The 21,077-nt window shown below is 49.3% G+C and overlaps 1 protein-coding gene across 1 annotated transcript in view; it reads left to right on the top strand.

The window, feature by feature from the left end:
• Positions 1-20,810: 20,810 nt before the first annotated feature.
• The window catches only part of selenow2a (selenoprotein W, 2a), a 37,869-nt gene continuing 37,602 nt past the window's right edge, over positions 20,811-21,077 (top strand). Inside the window, exon 1 of the mRNA XM_068013680.1 lies at positions 20,811-20,912. Within this exon, the coding sequence (XP_067869781.1) occupies positions 20,884-20,912 (29 nt within the window). The 5' untranslated portion in view covers positions 20,811-20,883. The remainder of the gene's footprint in view (positions 20,913-21,077) is intronic.

The following is a 21,077-nucleotide window of genomic DNA, read 5'->3' as shown; positions in this document are numbered from 1 at the left end:
GAGGACTATTGACAAAGATTTTATTCTTAGTTTTAAATTTTTTTAACTGTGCTTGGGAATCCCTGGGTTTCAGAGCCTTGCCTGATTGATGAAGGCAACAAGGAGGAGTGAGCTCATTGCTGGCTGCAAAAGGAAGTCATTGGGAGAGGCAGTATCAACTGTCAGGTAGGGTGGAGAAGGGATGGCATCGGGAATCATCTGAGGAATGGGGGAAAAGGTTCCAGCGTTGTAGGGGTGCCATACCAGAAGGGCAATGGGCAAGTACCACATCATCAGAGGTGAGAAGTGGGGGAAAGTGGAGGTGGGGGGGGGGGGGGGGGGGTGGGGGGGTAGGCGTTGGCAGTGAAGGCCTTGAACATAGGGGGAGGCCACCTATCATGGGCTTCATTCATTCAGGCTCCGGGCACCCCGTTGAAGAGGAGGTGCAGCAGAGCGGGAGGAAGAGCAGAGCAGAGCCGGCAGCAGCACCACAATGACCTGTGAGCCCACAGGAGGGTCAGCAGAGACCTCCAGATGGTGGACAAGGCCGAGAGGGGAAAGCCAGCTGCCTCCTCTGCGCAGAGCACCATTCGCGACTCCTCAGATACTGAAGCAGTCTGTGTAGAAATGCAGCAAAGACCTGGACAATATCCAGGCTTGGGCTGATAAGTGGCAAGTAACATTTGTGCCATAAAATGACCATCTCCAACAAGAGAGAATCTAACCATCTCCCCTCGACATTCAATGGCATTACCATCGCTGAATCCCCCACTATCAACATCTTAGGGGCTACCATTGACCAGAAACTGAACTAGAGTAGCCATATAAATACCGTGGCTTCAAGAGCAGGTCAGAGGCTAGGACTCCTGCGGCGAGTAACTCACCTCCTGACTCCCTGTCTACCATCTACAAGGCACAAGTCAGGAGTGTGATGGAATACTCTCCACTTGCCTGGATGGGTGCAGCTCCAACAACACTCAAGAAGCTTGACACCATCCAGGACAAAGCAGCCCGCATGATTGGCACCCCATCTACAAACATTCACTCCCTCCACCACCAACGCACAGTGGCAGCAGTGTGTACCATCTACAAGATGCACTGCAGCAACGCACCAAGGCTCCTTCGACAGCACCTTCCAAACCCACGACCTCTACCAACTAGAAGGACAAGGGCAGCACATACATGGGAACACCACCACCTGCAAGTTCCCCTCCAAGTCACACACCATCCTGACTTGGAACTATATCACCGTTCCTTCACTGTTGCTGAGTCAAAATCCTGGAACTCCCTTCCTAACAGCACTGTGGGTGTACCTACCTCACATGGACTGCAGCGGTTCAAGAAGGCAGCTCACCATCACCTTCTCGAGGGCAATTAGGGATGGGCAATAAATGGTGGCCTGGCCAGCGATGCCCACATCCCATGAATGAATTAAAAAAAAGAAGCTACCCTCCAGAGGGAGTCTACCAGTCGAGGCTCAACTAGCTATCGATGTCCAAGAGGCAGTGTCAACGAAGACTCCGCCTCACCAGGGAGACCGTCACTGACCTATGTGCTCTGATGCAGGATGAGCTGAGCCCCACGGCACTTGGTGGAAAACCAATGCCAGTGGCGCTGAAGGTCACTGGCACTTGGATCTGCGCCTCTGTATCATTCCAGGGATCCCCTGGGGACATGGGATCTCACAGCCAGCGGTCCATCAGTGCATTAAGGAGGTCACCAATGCTCTTTTCAGGAGGGCCACAGACTATGTAAGCTTCCGCACGCATCCCAACTCTCAAGCCGAGAGGTCCATCAGGATCGGGGCCATCGCTGGATTCCCCCAGGTGTAGAGTGTCATTGACTGCACTCATGTGGCCATCAAGGCTCCTGCACACAAGCCAGCGGTCTTCATCAACAGGAAGGGCTTCCACTCCCTCAATGTATAACTTGTCTACAGCCACTGTAAGTGGATCCTGCAGGTCTGTGCTTCCTGGGAAGTTGCCACGATGCCTATGTTTTAAGGCAGTCCCAGGTGCCAGAGTTTTTCCGGCCTCCCACGCACTTTCAGGTATGGATCCTTGGAGACAAGAGCTACCCACTGAGGACGTGGCTACTGACACCTGTGAAGACCCCTCGCGCAGATGTGGAGGAAAGGTGCAACACCTGCCGTGGGATAATGCGAGCAACCATAGAGTAGGCCATTGGTCTGCTCAAGGTGAGGTTCCAGTGCCTAGATCAATCTGGTGGGGCCCTTCAGTATACCCCAGTGAGGGTCTCACATATCATGGTGGTCTGCTGTGCACTGCACATTCTGTCACTACATAGGAGCAAGACAGTGAACAATGAGGACATCGAGGAACGTGATGCCTCCTCGGACGATGAGGATGTGGAGGAGGAAGCTGGCCAAGCATCGCCAGATGAAGGACCCTAGGGACAACAGGAAAGATGCCATGAGATACGTGCAAGGGAGGCTCCCAATGCCCTTATACACTCCCATTTTCTTTGATCCTTACAGTCAGTTGTAGCTTGACCAATAAAGACTTACCTTTATGCAGCCCTGTTGTCGCCTTCCTTCCTTCAGGAGGTATTCGCTCAGTGCCCAGGTGCACAGCGCCCAGCTGGCAAGGCTCCCGAGTTGAGCCCTTGCAGCATGATCCCTTGCCTCGAGCCTCTTGACAGAGGTAGGGTTGAAATGAAGGACTGAAGGCAATAAATAAGAGGAAGGAGATCTTGTGAGATAGAAGCTTATCTGTATTATCCCTGACAACAAACTCTACCCTTTCTATTTACATTACACATTCACCCATGAATCTCAAGTGCTTCTCATAGAGTCATGGAGTCGTACAGCATAGAAACAGGCCCTTTGGCCCACCGCGTCCATGCCGACCATAATGCCTATCTATACTAATCCCACCTGCCTGCATTAATTCCATATCCCTCTATGCCTTGCTCATTCAAGTACCTGTCCAGATGCCTCTTAAATGTTGCTACTGTTCCTGCCTCCACCACCTCCTCAGGCAGCTCATTCCAGATACCCACTATTCTTTGTGTGAAAAATTTACCCCTTTGATCCCCTTTAAACCTCCTCCCTCTCACCTTAAATCTATGCCCTCTAGTTTTAGTCACCCCTACCACGGGAAACAGACTCTGGCTATCTACCCTATCTATGCCTCTCATCATTTTATATACCTCTATCATGTCCCCTCAGCCTCCTTCGCTCCAGGGAAAACAGACGCAGCCTATCCAATCTCTCTTTATAACTCAAGCCCTCCAAACCAGGCAACATCCTGGTGAATCTTTTCTGCACCCTCTCTAGCTTAATCACATCTTTCCTGTAGTGCGGTGACCAGAACTGCACACAGTACTCCAAATGCGGCCTAACCATCGTTATGTACAACTGTAACATGACGTCCCAACTCTTGTACTCAATGCCTCGGCCGATGAAGGCAAGCATGCCGTACGCCTTCTTCACCACCCTGTCTACCCGTGTTGCCACTTTCAGGGAACTATGTATTTGCACCCCAAGGTCTCTCTGCTCAACAACACACCCCAGGGCCCTGCCATTCACTGTATATGTCCTGCCCTGGTTTAACTTCCCAACATGCATCACATCCCACTTGTCTGCGTTAAATTCCATTTGCCAATCCCTTGCCCACTTTCCCAGTTGATCTATATCCTGTTGTAACCTTAGACAACCTTCTTCACTGTCCACTATACCACCAATTTTGGTTTCATCTGCAAACTTACTAATCATGCCCCCTACATTCACATCCAAGTCATTAATATATATGACAAACAACAGAGGGCCCAGCACCGATCCCTGCGGCACACCACTGGTCACCGGCCTCCAATCTGAAAAACAACCCTCCACTACCACCCTCTGCCTCCTATCACCAAGTCAATTCTGTATCCAATTGGCCAGCTCACCCTGGATCCCATGTGTTCGAACCTTCTGGACCAGCCTACCATGCAGGACCTTGTCAAAGGCCTTGCTAAAGTCCATGTAGACAATGTCCATCGCCCTGCCCTCAACAATCCTCTTGGTCACCTGCTCAAAAAACTCAATCAAATTCGTGAGACATGATTTCCCACGCACAAAGCCATGCTGACTATCCCCAATCAGACCATGCCTTTCCAAATGCATATAAATCCTGTCTCTCAGAATCCCTTCCAATAACTTTCCCACCACTGATGTAAGGCTCACCGGCCTGTAGTTCCCTGGCTTATCCCTGCTGCCCTTCTTAAATAAAGGCACAACATTAGCTATCCTTCAGTCTTCCGGTACCTCACCCGTGGCTAATGATGATACAAAAATCTCTGCCAGGGCCCCAGCAATTTCCTCCCTTGCTTGCCATAGCATCCTAGGATACACCTGGTCAGACCCTGGGGATTTATCCACCTTAATGCACTTCAAAACCTCCAACACCTCCTCCTTTGTAATGTTGATATGCTCCAGGATATCGCTGTTCCCTCCCTTGAACTCACTAGCTTCCATGACCTTCACCACGGTAAATACAGACGAGAAGTATTCATTTAAGTCCTCGCCCATTTCCCGTGGCTCCACACATAGATTACTGCACTGATCCTTAAGGGGACCTACTCTCTCCCTAGCTACCCTTTTACTCTTAATATACTGATGGAATCTTTAAGGATTCTCCTTTATCTTATCTGCCAGGGAAATCTCATGGCCCCTTTTCGCCCTCCTAATTTCCTTCTTAATTGTACTCCTACATCCCCTGTACTCCTCGAGGGACTTCCTTGATCCCAGCTGCCTATACCTGACATATACCTCCTTCTTTGTCCTGAGTGAGAGAGAGAGAGACAGAGAGTGAGGGAGAGAGAGGGGGACAATGAAGGGAGCAAGAAAGAGAGAGAGAGAGAGACAGAGAGGGAGGGGGATGAGAGAGAGAGACAGAGAGTGAAGGGAGAGAGAGAGACAGAGAGTGAAGAGAGAGAGAGAGACAGAGAGTGAAGGGAGAGAGAGAGACAGAGAGTGAAGGGAGAGAGAGAGATAGAGAGTGAAGAGAGAGAGAGAGACAGAGAGTGAAGGGAGAGAGAGAGACAGAGAGTGAAGGGAGAGAGAGAGATAGAGAGTGAAGGGGGAGTGCTCTTCTTTATTCTTTTGCATGTACTCCCATTGCAGTGTTTTCCCTGCGCTGTCAGATGAAGTGGAGGAAGGTTGCTAGCCTTGCTGCCCCTTGGTTAGGGATGACCTTGGCAGTCATCCTCTGAATGCCTGAGGCCTCAAGAGCCCCGAAGTGGTGAGGGCCTCCTGCAGTAGCACCCTCTGTTGTCAGGGATAAAGGAGGATCTGGCATCACTGGCAGAGGGGCAGAGGAACAGCTGCCCGCACCAGGAGCACCCTGAGAGGAGCCCCCAGCAGCAGGGAGCAGTCGCTCCTGTTCCCTTGTAAGACAGACTTCTGCCTCCCTGCTAATCTGAGAGGGTAGAGGACCTGATGGTGACTCCAGATCCCCTGTCCCCCTCTCACCTTGCCACTGCTGCCTTGAGCTCATGGTCAAGATGATGGTACGCATGTCCTGCAGACACTGAATGCTCTGCTGGATGTGGCTCTCCATCAGAACTGCCAATCTCTCAATGGAGGATGTCACTTGTGCACCAGTCAGAGAAAATGCCAAGCTCAAGGCCTAGATGGACTCCTCCATCGTCTTTGCTTGGGCAAGCATAGCCTCTGGCATCTCTGCCAGATGTTGCTGGACCTCACGCTGCAGCTGCAGCATTTCCTGTGATGCTGGTGACACCAGATACACGTCATAAACCTGGCGCTCAGCAGGGGCCTGGCCTCTCACAGTCCTCCAACTGTCAAGAGGCCTGGGTTGCCACAGCCTCCGTCAGCCACTTGGCGTGTCCGTGCTGTGTCCACCAGGTTGTGTACCCATATCTAACTGCGAGCACATACCCACTGACCTGACAGTATCTCGTGGTGAAGGGTGTCGGGGGGTGGGGGGTGGTATGAGGTACCCTCTGAGACTCCGTTCTCTCCCTCAGAAGCGGCAGGCTCCTCCACTTACTCTACAGCTCTTTGTGGATGTTCTGCATGACCTGCATGAGAGAACAGACATTGAAGGGGCAAGGGCCCGTCCCGACATAGCAAACACCCTAACATTGGTGATCCCTGTAGGCACGGATGCCTCATGAACAGTAAGACTCTATTGCTGCTGATACACCCTTATGCCCCATGGCGGCCTTACTCACTGTTTTGGAAAGGTTCCCATCTCTCCATCCACAACACACTGTCCATCCTGCGGTCATGCCAGCTCCATGGCCTTCTCCTCCATCGGGCTCAGGACATGGAGATTTGGCAGTCCACTGCTGCTCTTGGCCTGCTCTCTGCGATTGATTGTGTGCTATCTCTCCTGCAGACACAAAGATGAAAATGGTTGGTTTCCCAGAGGCAACAAACCCAAGACACATGCTGGTAGTAGTCCAGCAGTTACTAATGGAGGCACACAGATGCCTCTTGCATGCAGCCCCTTTCCAGGGACCTCGTGCGGGTGTCCACTGACAAAAGGCTTTCACCATGCCTCAGGCAGCTTGTCTATATGCCCTGAACCTTTGTCCACGTCTGGGTGGGCACTCCCTCTCCACCCAATGCACCTTCCTGCTCTGACAAATGTGAGGCCCAAGAGCTGAAGGGTTTATGAGGCACTCACTTTCGTGACCTGGATGAGGTCACTGAGCCGCTTGCAGCACTGGATCCAGGTTCTTGGAGTGACCCCGCAGCTTTTGACCTCCTCCACTAACTGCAGCCAGGTCTGCTTGGTCAGATGCCTAGTTGTCTTCCTCCTGTCCCTAAGGAAGAGTACCTCCCGCCTTTCCCTGGCAGCCTGTAAGGGAGGCATCACTAAAGCATAGGGCCACCTGGTGTCTTCCTTCTGCCACCATTCTGCAGCCTCTCTCCGCTGAAGAAATCTTACACCTGGCAATGAAACATTGAATCCAGGGCTGGTAGCCCTTTAAATATGGTGCCAGCACTTGGTGCAGCATCAGCTGATGTTGGCATCTGCGCCTCTGCCACCATCCATTTTATTGGATGGCCCACGCACCTCATTCACCTCAATTGGTCAGCTGCTGCTTGGTCGCGTGCAGCCAGTCACTCATGGCCCTGACAGAAGCTGCACCCGCATCCGGTCCCAACATTGGGAGCTGGAGCTTCAACATAAAATCTGGTTCCATGTCTTTCTAAATGAAGATTTGTCTTGATCCTCAGAATTGTTTCCCAAAATCTTCCCACCACTGAGGTTGACTGACCTGTAATTACGCGGTCTATCCCTTTCTCCCTTTTTAAACAATGGTACAACATTAGCTGTCCTCTAGTCCTCTGGCACCACACCTGTGGCCAGAGAGGATTGGAAAATGATGGTCAGAGCCTCTGCTATTTCTTCTCTTGCTTCCCTTAACAGCCTGGGATACATTTCATTCAGGCCTGAGGAATTATCCACTTTCAAAGATGTTAAACCCCTAATACTTTCTCTCTCACTATGTTAATTTCATTTAATATTTCACACTGCTCCTCCCTGATTGCAGTATCAGTATTGTCCCTCACAAACAGCAATGAGCTAATAACCAGGCCATTGTGGGAGCTTACTGCATGCAATTGGCTGCCTCAATTCCTAAATTACAATAGTGACTGCACTTCAGAAGTACTTCATTAGCTGTAAAGCACTTTGGGACATCTTGTGGTTGCGAGAGGCACAATAGACATGCAAGTGCTTTCATTACCGCAGGACCTCAACATGGAACTATTGAGTATGAGCATACGAATTAGGAGCAGGAGTAGGCCACTCGGCCCCTCAAGCCTGCTCCGCCATTCAATAAGTTCATGGCTGAACTGATTACTCCACATTTCCACCTACCCCCGATAACCTTCCACCCCTTTGCTTATCAAGAATCTATCTGGAGTTGTGTACCTATCACAACCTCTGCGGCACAGTGGCGCAGTGGTTAGCACCGCAGCCTCACAGCTCCAGCGACCCGGGTTCAATTCTGGGTACTGCCTGTGTGGAGTTTGCAAGTTCTCCCTGTGTCTGCGTGGGTTTCCTCCGGGTGCTCCGGTTTCCTCCCACATGCCAAAGACTTGCAGGTTGATAGGTAAATTGGCCATTATAAATTGCCCCTAGTATAGGTAGGTGGTAGGAGAATTGTGGGGATGTGGTAGGAATATGGAATTAGTGTAGGATTAGTATAAATGGGTGGTTGATGGTCGGCACAGACTCGGTGGGCCGAAGGGCCTGTTTCAGTGCTGTATCTCTAAACTAAACTCGTTCTTTCATACTAAACCCTGTCACCAGGTTTCATGGAGGCACCCAAGATCATGTCGTTGGCACCAGTTGGACCTTATGGTCACAAGGCGAGCCTCTATAAACAGTGTCCAAATCACACGCAGCTTCCACAGTGCGGACTGCGACACTGACCGCTCCCTGGTGTGCAGCAAAGTTAGACTCAAACCAAAGAAGTTACATCACGCCAAACAAAAGGGCCGCCTGCGCATCACCACTAACAGAATTTCTTATCCACAGCTGTTACATAAGTTCCTAAATTCACTTGAAAAAGCCCTTCAAAACACTCCTACAGGGGATGCAGAGACCAAGTGGGCCCACATCAGAGATGCCATCTATGACTCAGCAATGACCACCGAAGGAAAACGTGTGAAGCAGAATGCAGACTGATTTCAATCTCACTTTGAAGAGCTGGAACCTGTCATAGCCGCTAAGCGCATTGCACTGTTGAACTACAAGAAAGCCCCCAGCGAGTTAACATCCGTAGCACTTAAAGTAGCCAGAAGCGCTGCACAAAGAACAGCCAGGCGCTGTGCAAATGACTACTGGCAACACCTATGCAGTCGTATTCAGCTGGCCTCCGACACCGGACATAAGAGGAATGTATGATGGCATTAAGAGAGCTTTTGGGCCAACCATCAAGAAGATCGCCCCCCTCAAGTCTAAATCAGGGGACACGATCACTGACCAACGCAAGCAAATGGACCACTGGGTGGAGCACTACCTAGAACTGTACTCCAGGGAGAATGTTGTCACTGAGACCGCCCTCAATGCAGCACAGTCTCTGCCAGTCATGGATGAGCTGGACGTACAGCCAACAAAATCGGAACTCAGTGCTGCCGTTGATTCTCTAGCCAGTGGAAAAGCCCCTGGGAAGGATGGCATTACCCCAGAAATAATCAAGAGTGCCAAGCCTGCTATACTCTCAGCACTCCATGAACTGCTTTGCCTATGCTGGGATGAGGGAGCAGGACATGCGCGATGCCAATATCATCACCCTCTATAAGAACAAGGGTGACCGCGGTGACTGCAAAAACTGCCGTGGAATCTCCCTGCTCAGCATAGTGGGGAAAGTCTTCGCTCGACTCGTTTTAAACAGGCTCCAGAAGCTGACTAAGCGCGTCTACCCTGAGGCACAGTGTGGCTTTCGAGCAGAGAGATCCACCATTGACATGCTGTTCTCCCTTCGGCAGCTACAGGAGAAATGCCACGAACAACAGATGCCCCTCTACGTTGCTTTCATAGATTTCAAAGCCTTTGACCTTGTCAGCAGACGTGGTCTCTTCAGACTACTAGCAAAGATCGGATGTCCACCAAAGCTACTAAGTATCATCACCTCATTCCATGACAATATGAAAGGCACAATTCAGCATAGCGGTGCCTCATCAGACCCCTTTCCTATCCTGAGTGGCGTGAAACAGGGCTGTGTTCTCGCACCTACACTGTTTGGGGTCTTCTTCTCCCTGCTGCTCTCACATGCGTTCAAGTCTTCAGAAGAAGGAATTTTCCTCCACACAAGATCAGGGGGCAGGTTGTTCAACCTTGCCTGTCTAAGAGCGAAGACCAAAGTACGGAAAGTCCTCATCAGGGAACTCCTCTTTGCTGACGATGCTGCATTAACATCCCACACTGAAGAGTGTCTGCAGAGACTCATCGATAGGATTGTGGCTGCCTGCAATGAATTTGGCCTAACCTCCAGCCTCAAGAAAAAGAGCATCATGGGAAAGGACGTCAGAAATGCTCTATCCATCAATATCGGCGACCACGCTCTGGATGTGGTTCAAGAGTTCACCTACCTAGGCTCAACTATCACCAGTAACCTGTCTCTCGATGCAGAAATCAACAAGCGCATGGGAAAGGCGTCCGCTGCTATGTCCAGACTGGCAACAGAGTGTGGGAAAATGGCACACTGACACGGAACACAAAAGTCCGAGTGTATCAAGCCTGTGTCCTCAGTACCTTGCTCTACGGCAGCGAGGCCTGGACAACGTATGCCAGCCAAGAGCGACGTCTCAATTCATTCCATCTTCGCTGCCTCCGGAGAATCCTTGGCATCAGGTGGCAGGACCGTATCTCCAACACAGAAGTCCTCGAGGCGGCCAACATCCCCAGCATATACACACCACTGAGCCAGCGGCGCTTGAGATGGCTTGGCCATGTGAGCCGCATGGAAGATGGCAGCATCCCCAAAGACACATTGTACAGCGAGCTCGTCACTGGCATCAGACCCACCGGCCGTCCATGTCTCCGCTTTAAAGACGTCTGCAAACGCGACATGAAGTCCTGTGACATTGATCACAAGTTGTGGGAGTCAGTTGCCAGCGATCGCCAGAGCTGGCGGACAGCTGTAAAGGTGGGGCTAAAGAGTGGCGAGTCGAAGAGACTTAGCTGTTGGCAGGAAAAAAGACGGAAGCGCAAGGAGAGAGCCAACTGTGTAACAGCCCCGACAACCAATTTTATCTGCAGCACCTGTGGAAGAGTCTGTCACTCTAGAATTGGCCTTTATAGCCACTCCAGGCGCTGCTTCACACACCACTGACCACCTCCTGGCGCTTACCTATTGTCTCTTGAGACAAGGAGGCCAAAGAAGATCTACCTCTGCCTTAAAAATATTCAAAGACTCTGCTTCCACTGCCTTTTGAGGAAGGGAATTCCAAAGACTCACGATCCTGAGAGAAAAAATTACTCCTCATCTCTGTCTTAAATGGGTGACCCCTTATTTTTAAACAGTGACCCCTAGTTCTAGATTCTCCCACAAGGGGAAACATCCTTTCCACATCCACCCTGTCAAGACCCCTCAGGATCTTATATGTTTCAATCAAGTCGCCTCTTACTCTTCTAAATTCCAGTGGATACAAGCCTAGTCTGTCCAATCTTTCCTCATAAGACAGGCCACCCATTCTAGGTATTAGTCTAGTAAACCTTCTCTGTACTGCCTCCAACGCATTTACATCCTTCCTTAAATAAGGAGACTAGTACTGTACACAATACTCCAGATGTGGTCTCACCAATGCCCTGTATAGCTGAAGCATAACCTCCCTTCTTTTGTATTCAATTCTTCTTCTTCTTCTTTGGCCTCCTTGTCTCGAGAGACAATGGGTAAGCGCCTGGAGGTGGTCAGTGGATTGTGAAGCAGCGCCTGGAGTGGCTATAAAGGCCAATTCTAGAGTGACAGACTCTTCCACAGGTTCGGCAGATAAAATTGGTTGTCGGGGCTGTTACACAGTTGGCTCTCCCCTTGCGCTTCTGTCTTTTTTCCTGCCACCTCGCGATAAATGGTAACATTCTATTCACTTTCCTAATTACTTGCTGTACCTGCATACTAACCTTTTGCGATTCATGCACTAGGACACCCAGATCCCTCTGCATCTCAGAGTTCTGCAATTTCTCACCATTTAGATAATATGCTTCTTTTTTATTCTTCCTGCCAAAGTGGACAATTTCCCACTTTCCCACAGTATACTCCATTTGCCAGGTCTTTGCCCATTCACATAGTGCTGCCTTCCTTTCTTCCGACCAGCCTCAGGCTTTTAGAAGTGGCGAGTGGTGTCACACATTTGCTCCTTCTTAATTTCTCACCCTTTTCTCCTTAGTTGTTTGGAACTCTGGGCCTTTATTTCGAACCTCGATTGAAATTTAGTAGTGAACATCAGTGGGGCATTCAACCAGGGAGAGCATCACAGTTAATTCTAATCCTTTATGACCTGGCATTCACAGCCCCATGGCAGCATAGCATTTAGGAGCAGGTTTCAGCATCAAACATTTCCATTCTGGTCACAGGCCAACTGAAAGATCAGGCACCGAGTGTACAGTTCAGGCCCACACCATGAATTCACTAAAAGCACTGACATAGTTTCAGCAAACATTTGTAACGGTGAACTGACAATCCGCTCCCCTTACTGTGGGTTCATATCTCACACCAGAGACTTGAGCACATCATCCGAGCTGACATTCCCAGTGCAGTACTGTGGGAGGGTGGCACTTTCAAAGGTGCTGTCTTTCAGATGAGATGTCAAGCAAAGGCTCCATCTGCCCTCTCAGGTGGATGTAAAAGTTCCCATGGCACTATTTCGAAGACGAGCTGGGGAGTTCTCCCCAGTATCCTGGCCTCAATCAACATCATTAAAGCAGATTATTTGGTCAGTGGCTATTTGTGGGAGCTTGCTGTCTGCTAATTGGCTGTTGTGTTTCCTAAATTACAACAGTGACTGCACTTCAAAAGTACTTCATTGGCTGTAAAGTGCTTTGCGGCATCCTGCGAATGTGAAAGGCACTATATAAATGCAAGTCTTTTTTTAACTGGAGTTCAGGGTTGTATTTTATTATGGTGCTTGTGATTGGATTAATGCTTCTGGCCATTATTATAAGACAATTAAAAATATTGCACTTACCATTTCTCTCTGGCTTTGTCTCAGGTATGTACAACTTGTCGATCTCTCCTTGTTCTAATTGTATTAATATGGCCACCTACCTCTTCAGCTTTGGACTGGTCTATAACCAAAAGACTAACTCACCCGTTCTCCCCATTGATGCTGACTGACCTGCCTTCAGCATTTTCTGCCTCTTTCTGGCATCTGCTCTCTTTTACTTTTCACACCCAGCAGATTTGCTGCTTTGGGAAATTCACACTAAAATAGTAAATTTCTGGTTTCTGCTGCACCATTGCTGCCCACTTGAGGGCATCTGTGAGCACAGGCCACAGCAACAGCTGCTGGCAAGGTCCAGATGGATGGGACTCAAAGCCACAACATTGTGACTCAGAGGCAAGAGGGGTACCCACTGACCAGAGCTGACACAAACCCTTGTGACCGCTTCAAAGAAAAATCAATTCAGTTAATCAGATGAGATATGCCCTTCACAAATCCATGCTGACTCTCCCTGATCAGCGCGTATTTGTCCAAATACTCTGTCACCCCGTCCCGGATTGATTTCAGTAACTTCTCCATCACAAACATTAAACTGACAGGTTTGTACTCACCTGGTTTCTCCCTCACTCCCTCCTTAATTAATGGAGTGACATTTACAATTTTCCAATCCGAAAGGGCCAATTCATGAATCTGGAGAGCTGGAGGACTCGGCAGGGTAGATGCTGAGAGGATGTTTCCCCTTGTGGGGGAATCTAGGACGAGGGGGCACAATTTCAAAATAAGAGGTCTCACTTTTAAGACAAAGATGAGGAAGAATTTCTTCTCTTAGAGGCTCGTCAGTCTTTGGGATTCTCTTCCCCAACAAGCAGTGGAGGTTGGATCATTGAATATATTCAAGGCTGAGTTAGACAGATTTTTGATTGACAAGGGAGTCGAGGATCGGGGGGGGTGGGTGGTGTGGGCAGACAGGAAAGTAGAGTTAAGGCCACAATCAGATCAGCTATGATCTTATTAAATGGCCTACTCCTGCTCCTATGTCTTACGTTCCTCACTTATTTCGGTTAATACTCTGGGGTGGAAGTCATCAGGTCCTGGAGATCTGTCCATCTTTAGTCCCATTATTTTCTCCATTACCTTTTTTTTCATTACTCTTTGACTTTTGTTTTTCAGGGCTCCTATATCTCCCAGTCTACATTTGAATGAATCTCCCATTGTAACCACATTGTGATAGAAGCCTCACTGACCCCTCCCACTACCTTTACTGCCATCAGCACACCCAGTAATGCATCAATTTTAAAATTCTCATCCTTTTTCAAATCCCTCCATGGCCTTGTCCCTCCCAATCTCTGTAATCTCCTCCAGCCCCATAACCCTCCGTGATCTCTGCACTCCTCCAATTCCGGCCTCTTGATCATCTCTGATTTCCATCGCTCCACCATTGGCGGCCGTGCCTTCAGCTGCCTGGGCTCTAAGCTCTGGAATTCCCTCCTTAAACCCTTCCACCTCTCTCCCTCCTCCTTTAAGATGCTCCTTAAAACCTCCCTGTTTGACCGGGCTTCTGCTCACCTGTCCTGTTATTTTTTTAAATTCATTCTTGGGATGTGGGCGTCACTGGCTAGGCCAGCATTTATTGCCCATCCCTAATTGCCCTTGAGAAGGTGGTGGTGAGCTGCCTTCTTGAACCACTGCAGTCCATGTGGGGTAGGTACACCCACAGTGCTGTTAGGAAGGGAGTTCCAGGATTTTGACCCAGCGGCAGTGAAGGAACGGCGGGCGATATAGTTCCAAGCCAGATGGTGTATGACTTGGAGGGGAACTTGCAGGTGGTGGTGTTCCCATGCATCTGCTGCCCTTGTCCTTCTAGTTGGTAGAGGTTGCGGGTTTGGAAGGTGCTGTCGAAGATGCCTTGGTGCATTGCCGCAGTGCATCTTGTAGATGGTACACACTGCTGCCACTGTGCGTCTGTGGTGGAGGGAGTGAATGTTTGTGGATGGGGTGCCAATCAAGCGGGCTGCTTTGTCCTGGATGGTGTCGAGCTTCTTGAGTGTTGTTGGAGCTGCACCCATCCAGGCATGTGGAGAGTATTCCATCACACTCCTGACTTGTGCCTTGTAGATGGTGGACAGGCTTTGGGGAGTCAGGAGGTGAGTTACTCGCCGCAGGATTCCTAGCCTCTGACCTGCTCTTGTAGCCACGGTATTTATATGGCTACTCCAGTTCAGTTTCTGGTCAATGGTAACCCCCAGGATGTTGATAGTGGGGGATTCAGCGATGGTAATGCCGTTGAATGTCAAGGGGAGATGATTAGATTTTCTGTTGTTGGAGATGGTCATTGCCTGGCGCTTGTGTGGCGCGAATGTTACTTACCACTTATCAGCCCAAGCCTGAATATTGTCCAGGTCTTGCTGCATTTCTACATGGACTTCTTCAGTATCTGAGGAGTCACGAATGGTGCTGAACATTGTGCAATCATCAGCGAACATCCCCACTTCTGACCTTATGATTGAAGGAAGGTCATTGATGAAGCAGCTGAAGATGGTTGGGCCTAGGACACTACCCTGAGGAACTCCTGCAGTGATGTCCTGGAGCTCAGATGATTGACCTCCAACAGCCACAACCATCTTCCTTTGTGCTAGGTATGACTCCAACCAGCGGAGAGTTTTCCCCCTGATTCCCATTGACTCCAGTTTTGCTAGGACTCCTTGATGCCATACTCGGTCAAATGCTGCCTTGATGTCAAGAGCAGTCACTCTCACCTCACTTCTTGAGTTCAGCTCTTTTGTCCATGTTTGAACCAAGGCTGTAATGAGGTCAGGAGCTGAGTGGCCCTGGCAGAACCCAAACTGAGCGTCACTGAGCAGGTTATTGCTAAGCAAGTGCCGCTTGATGGCACTGTTGATGACACCTTCCTTCACTTTACTGATGATTGAGAGTGGACTGATGGAGTGGTAATTGGTCGGGTTGGACTTGTCCTGCTTTTTGTGTACAGGACATACCTGGGCAATTTTTCACATTGCAGGGTAGATGCCAGTGTTGTAGCTGTACTGAAACAGCTTGGCTAGGGGTGTGGCTAATTCTGGAGCACAGGTCTTCAGTACTATTGCCGGAATATTTTCAGGACCCATAGCTTTTGCAGTATCCAGTGTCTTCAGTCGTTTCTTGATATCACGCGGAGTGAATCGAATTGGCTGAGGTCTGGCATCTGTGATGCTGGGGACTTCAGGAGGAGGCCAAGATGGATCATCAACTTGGCACTTCTGGCTGAAGATTGTTGCAAATGCTTCAGCCTTATCTTTCGCACTGATGTGCTGGGCTCCCTCATCATTGAGGATGGGGATATTTGTGGAGTCACCTCCTCCTGTTAGTTTTTTAATTGTCCACCACCATTCACGACTGGATGTGGCAGGACTGCAGAGCTTAGATCTGATCGTTGGTTATGGGATCGCTTAGCTGTGTCTATCGCATGCTGCTTACGCAGTTTGGCACGCAAATAGTCCTAGGTTGTAGCTTCACCAGGTTGACATCTCATTTTTAGGTATGCCTGCTGCTGCTCCTGGCATGCCCTCCTGCACTCTTTATTGAACCAGGGTTGGCCTACCGGCTTGATGGTAATGGTAGAGTGGGGGATATGCCGGGCCATGAGGTTACAGATTGTGGTTGAGTACAATTCTGCTGCTGCTGATGGCCCACAGCACCTCATGGATGCCCAGTTTTGCATTGCTAGATCTGTTTGAAATCTATCCCTTTCAGCAAAGTGATAGTGCCACACAACACGATGGACGGTATCCTCAATGTGAAGACAGGACTTTGTCTCCACAAGGACTGTGCGGTGGTCACTCCCACCAATACTGTCATGGACAGATGCAGCTGCGACAGGTAGATTGGTGAGGACGAGGTCAAGTATGTTTTTCCCTCTTGTTGGTTCCCTCACCACCAGCCGCAGACCCAGTCTAGCAGATATGTCCTTTAGGACTCGGCCAGCTCAGTCAGTAGTGCTGCTACCAAGCCACTCTTGGTGATGGACATTGAAGTCCCCCACCCAGAGTACATTTTGTGCCCTTGCCACCCTCAGTGCTTCCTCCAAGTGCTGTTCAACATGGAGGAGTACTGAGTCATCAGCTGAAGGAGGGCGGTAGATGGTAATCAGCAGGAGGTTTCTTGCCAATGTTTGGCCTGATGCCATGAGACTTCATGGGGTCCAGAGTCAATGTTGAGGCTTCCCAGGGAAATTCCCTCCTGACTGTATACCATTGCACTGTCACCTCTGCTGGGTCTGTTTTGCCGGTGGGACAGGACATACCCAGGGATGGTGGTGGTGGTGTCTGGGACATTGTTTGTCAGGTATGATTCCGTGAGTATGGCTATGTCAGGCTGTTGCTTGACCAGTCTGTGGGACAGCTCTCCTAACTTTGGCACAAGCCCCCAGATGTTAGTAAGGAGGACTTTGCAGGGTCGACAGGGCTGGGTTTGCCTTTGTCATTTCCGGTGCCTAGGTCGATGCCGGGTGGTCCGTCCGGTTTCATTCCTTATTGACTTCGTAGCGGTTAGGCACAACTGAGTGGCTTGCTAGGACATTTCAGAGGGTATGTAAGAGTTAACCACATTGCTGTGGGTCTGGAGTCACATGTAGGCCAGACCAGGTAAGGACAGCAGATTTCCTTCCCTAAAGGACATTAGTGAACCAGATGGGTTTTTACAACAATCGACAATGGTTTCATGGCCATCATTAGACTAGCTTTTAATTCCAGATTTATTAATTAATTCAAATTCCACCTTCTGCTGTGGTGGGATTCAAACCCATGTCCCCAGAGCAACACCCAAGGTCTCTGGATTACTAGTCCAGTGACAATACCACTATGCCACCGCCTCCCATAGAACCATAGAAAAATTACGGCACAGAAAGAGGCCATTCAGCTCACTGTGTCTGCTCCAGCCGAAAAAAACTAGCCGCCCAATCTAATCCCACCTTCCAGTACCCGGTCCGTAGCCACGCAGGTTACAGCACTTTAGGTGCATGTCCAGGTACCCTTTAAATAAGCTGAGAGTTTCTGCCTCCACCACCAGTGAATTCCAGACACCCACCACCCTCTGGGTGAAAACGTTCTTCCCCATGTTTCCTCTAATCCTTCTACCAATCACCTTATATCTGTGCCCCCTGGTAATTGACCTCTCTGCTAGGGGAAACAGGTCCTTCCTGTAATGTGGTGACCAGAACTGTACGCAATACTCCAGCTCTGGCCTAACCAGCGTTTTATACAATTCCAGCATTACATCCCTGCTTTTGTATTCTATACCTCGGTCAATAAAGGAAAGCATTCCATATGCCTTCTTCACCTGTCCTGCCACCTTCAGGTACCTGTGAACATGCACTCCAAGGTCTCTCACTTCTTCTACCCCTCTCAATATCCTCCCATTTATTGTGTATTCCCTTGCTTTGTTTGCCCTCCCCAAATGCATTACCTCACACTTCTCCGGATTGAATTCCATTTGCCACTTTTCTGGCCATTCAACCAAACCATTGATATCATTCTGGAGTCTACAGCTATCCTCTTCACTATCAACTACACGGACAATTTTTGCAAATTTCCCAATCATGCCTCCCACATTTAAGTCCAAATCATTAATATATACCACAAACAGCAAGGGCCCCAACACTGAGCCCTGTGGAATGCCAGTGGAAACTGTTTTCCATTCGCAAAAACATCCATCAACTACTACCCTTTATTTCCTGTCACTGAGCCAATTTTGGATCCAACTCGCCACATTCCGCTGTATCCCATGGGCTTTCATTTTGCTGAGCAGTCTGCCATGTGGGACCTTGTCAAATGCCTTACTAAAATCCATGTAGACAACATCCACTGCACTACCCTCAACAATTCACCTTGTTACTTCCTCAAAAAATTAAATTAAGTTAGTAAGACATGACCTTCCCTTGACAAGTCCATGCTGACTATCCCTGATTAATCCGTGCCTTTCTAAGTGACAGTTTATCCTATCTCTCGAAATTGATTCTAATAGTTTTCCCACCACCGAGGTCAGACTGACCGGCCTATAATTATTTGGCCTGTCCCTCGCACCCTTTTGAAGCAATGGTATAACGTTCGCAGACCTCCAATCGTCTGGTACCTCACCTGTATCTCGTGAAAATTTGAAGATGATCCTCAGCGCATCTGTTATTTCCTCCCTGGATTCCTTTAACAACCTGGGATGCAATCCATCCGCCCATGGAGATTTATCCACTTTCAAAGATGTCAGACCCTCTAGTACTTCCTTAATATCAAAGCAAAATACTGCAGGTGCTGGAAATCTGAAAGAAAAACAAGAAATGCTGGAAATACTCAGCAGGTCTGGCTGCATCTGTGGAGAGAGAAGCAGAGTTAACGTTTCAGGTCAGGGACCCTTCATCAGAACTGACAAATATTGAAAATGTAAAAGGTTTTAAGCAAGTAAAGCAGGGGTGGAACAAGAGATAACAAAGGAGAAGGTGTTGATGGGACCAGATCACAAAGAATAACTGATCAGAAGGTCCTGGAGCAAAGGCAAACGGTATGTTAATGGTGTGGTGAAAGACAAAGTGTTAGTACAGAGAGAGTGTTAATTGACTGTAAAATGAACAGTCCTGGCTCAAAGCAGAAACAATCAAAAAAAAGTGGGTTGGCACAGTAGAAACAAACTAAAATAAAATAAACAAATAAAAATGAAAAAATAAAAAATAACTAAAAGTAAAATGGGGGGCCCATCATGCTCTGAAATTATTGAACTCAATGTTCAGTCTGGCAGGCTGTAGTGTGCCTAATCAGTAAATGAGATGCTGTTCCTTGCGTTGATGTTCAGTGGAACACTGCAGCAAGCCCAGGACAGAGATGTGAGCATGAGAGGAGGGGGGTGTGTTGAAATGGCAAGGAACTGGAAACTCTGAGCGGAGGTGTTCCGCAAAGCGGTCACCCAATCTGCGTTTGGTCTCCCCAATGTAGAGGAGACCACATTGTGAGCAGCGAATACAGTATACTACATTGAAAGAAGTACAAGTAAATCACTGCTTCACCTGAAAGGAGTGTTTGGGGCCTTGGATAGTGAGGAGAGAGGAAATAAATGGGCAGGTATTACACCTCCTGCAATTGCATAGGAAGGTGCCGTGGGAAGGGGACAAAGTGGTGAGGGTAATGGAGGAGTGGACCAGGGTGTCACGGAGGGAAAGATCCCTTCGGAATGCTGACAGGGGAGGGGAGGGGAAGATGCATTTGGTAGTGGCATCACGCTGGAAATGGCGGAGGATGATCCTTTGGATGTGGAGGCTGCTGGGGTGGAAAGTGAGGACAAGGGGAACCCTATCACGGTTCTGGGAGGGAGGGGAAGGGGTGAGGGTGGAGGTGCGGGAAATGGGCCGGATACGGTTGAGGGCCCTGTCAGCCACATTGCAGGGGAAATCCTCGGTTGAGGAAAAGGAAGACATATCAGAAGCGCTGTCATGGAAGGTAGCATCATCAGAGCAGATGCATCGGAGACGGAGAAATTGGGAGAATGGAATGGAGTCCTTACAGGAGGCAGGGTGTGAAGAAGTGTAGTCGAGGTAGCTGTGGGAGTCGGTGGGGCTCTAGTGTTTCCTCTCTCATTATGCTTATCGTATCTAATATTTCACACTCCTCCTCTAACTACAATGTCTGCATCAACCCTCTCCTTTGTGAAGACAGAGACAAAAAACTCATTAAGAATCTGCATCCATGCATAAGTTCCCTTGTACATCTCTGATCGACTCTACCCTTTCCTTAGTTATCCTCTTGCCCTGAATGTACTGATAAAACATCTTTGGGTTTTCCTTGATTTTACCGGTCAATAATTTTTCATGCCCTCTCTTTGCTTTCCTAATTTTCTTTTTTACTTTCCCCCGCACTCTCTATACTCCTGTAGGATTTTTAAAGTATTAAGATATTTGTGATTGCCTTAAGCTTTCTTTTTCTGCTTTAACTTACCCTGTGATCCTCTAGATAACAAACTCCCTCTGTTCAGTTGGATCGGTGTCTGATTTTGTCTGAAATCACTCCTGTGGATTACCTTGGGACGGATTAGGGGCTGTAGAAATGTAAGTTGTTGGTGTTGTTGTTGGTGCGGTCCATCGTTGCCCCGGTAACCCGGAGAGGACCCGCCCACACCCCCGCCATTGGTCAGCCGTCGGAGGCGTGGATTTCCGGACCCGCCCTCGGATCAGGTGACCATTCAGTTCAGTGCGCAGCTGCGGAGAAAGGAGCGGCCGCAGGATGGGGGTGAAGATTCATGTGGAATACTGGTACCGGGGGAGAGGGGGGAACGGGGGAGAGAGGAACTGGGGAGAGGGGGAGAGAGAGAGAGAGAGAGAGAGAGGAACTGGGGAGAGAGAGAGAGAGAGAGAGGGAGAGGAACTGGGGAGAGGGGGAGAGAGAGAGAGAGGAACTGGGGAGAGAGAGAGAGAGAG

Source organism: Heterodontus francisci, chromosome 33 (genome assembly GCF_036365525.1).
Source record: "Heterodontus francisci isolate sHetFra1 chromosome 33, sHetFra1.hap1, whole genome shotgun sequence".
Classification (NCBI taxonomy): domain Eukaryota; kingdom Metazoa; phylum Chordata; class Chondrichthyes; order Heterodontiformes; family Heterodontidae; genus Heterodontus; species Heterodontus francisci.
The sequence above is the reverse complement of the archived record's forward strand: the minus strand, read 5'-3'. Positions and strand labels throughout refer to the sequence as shown.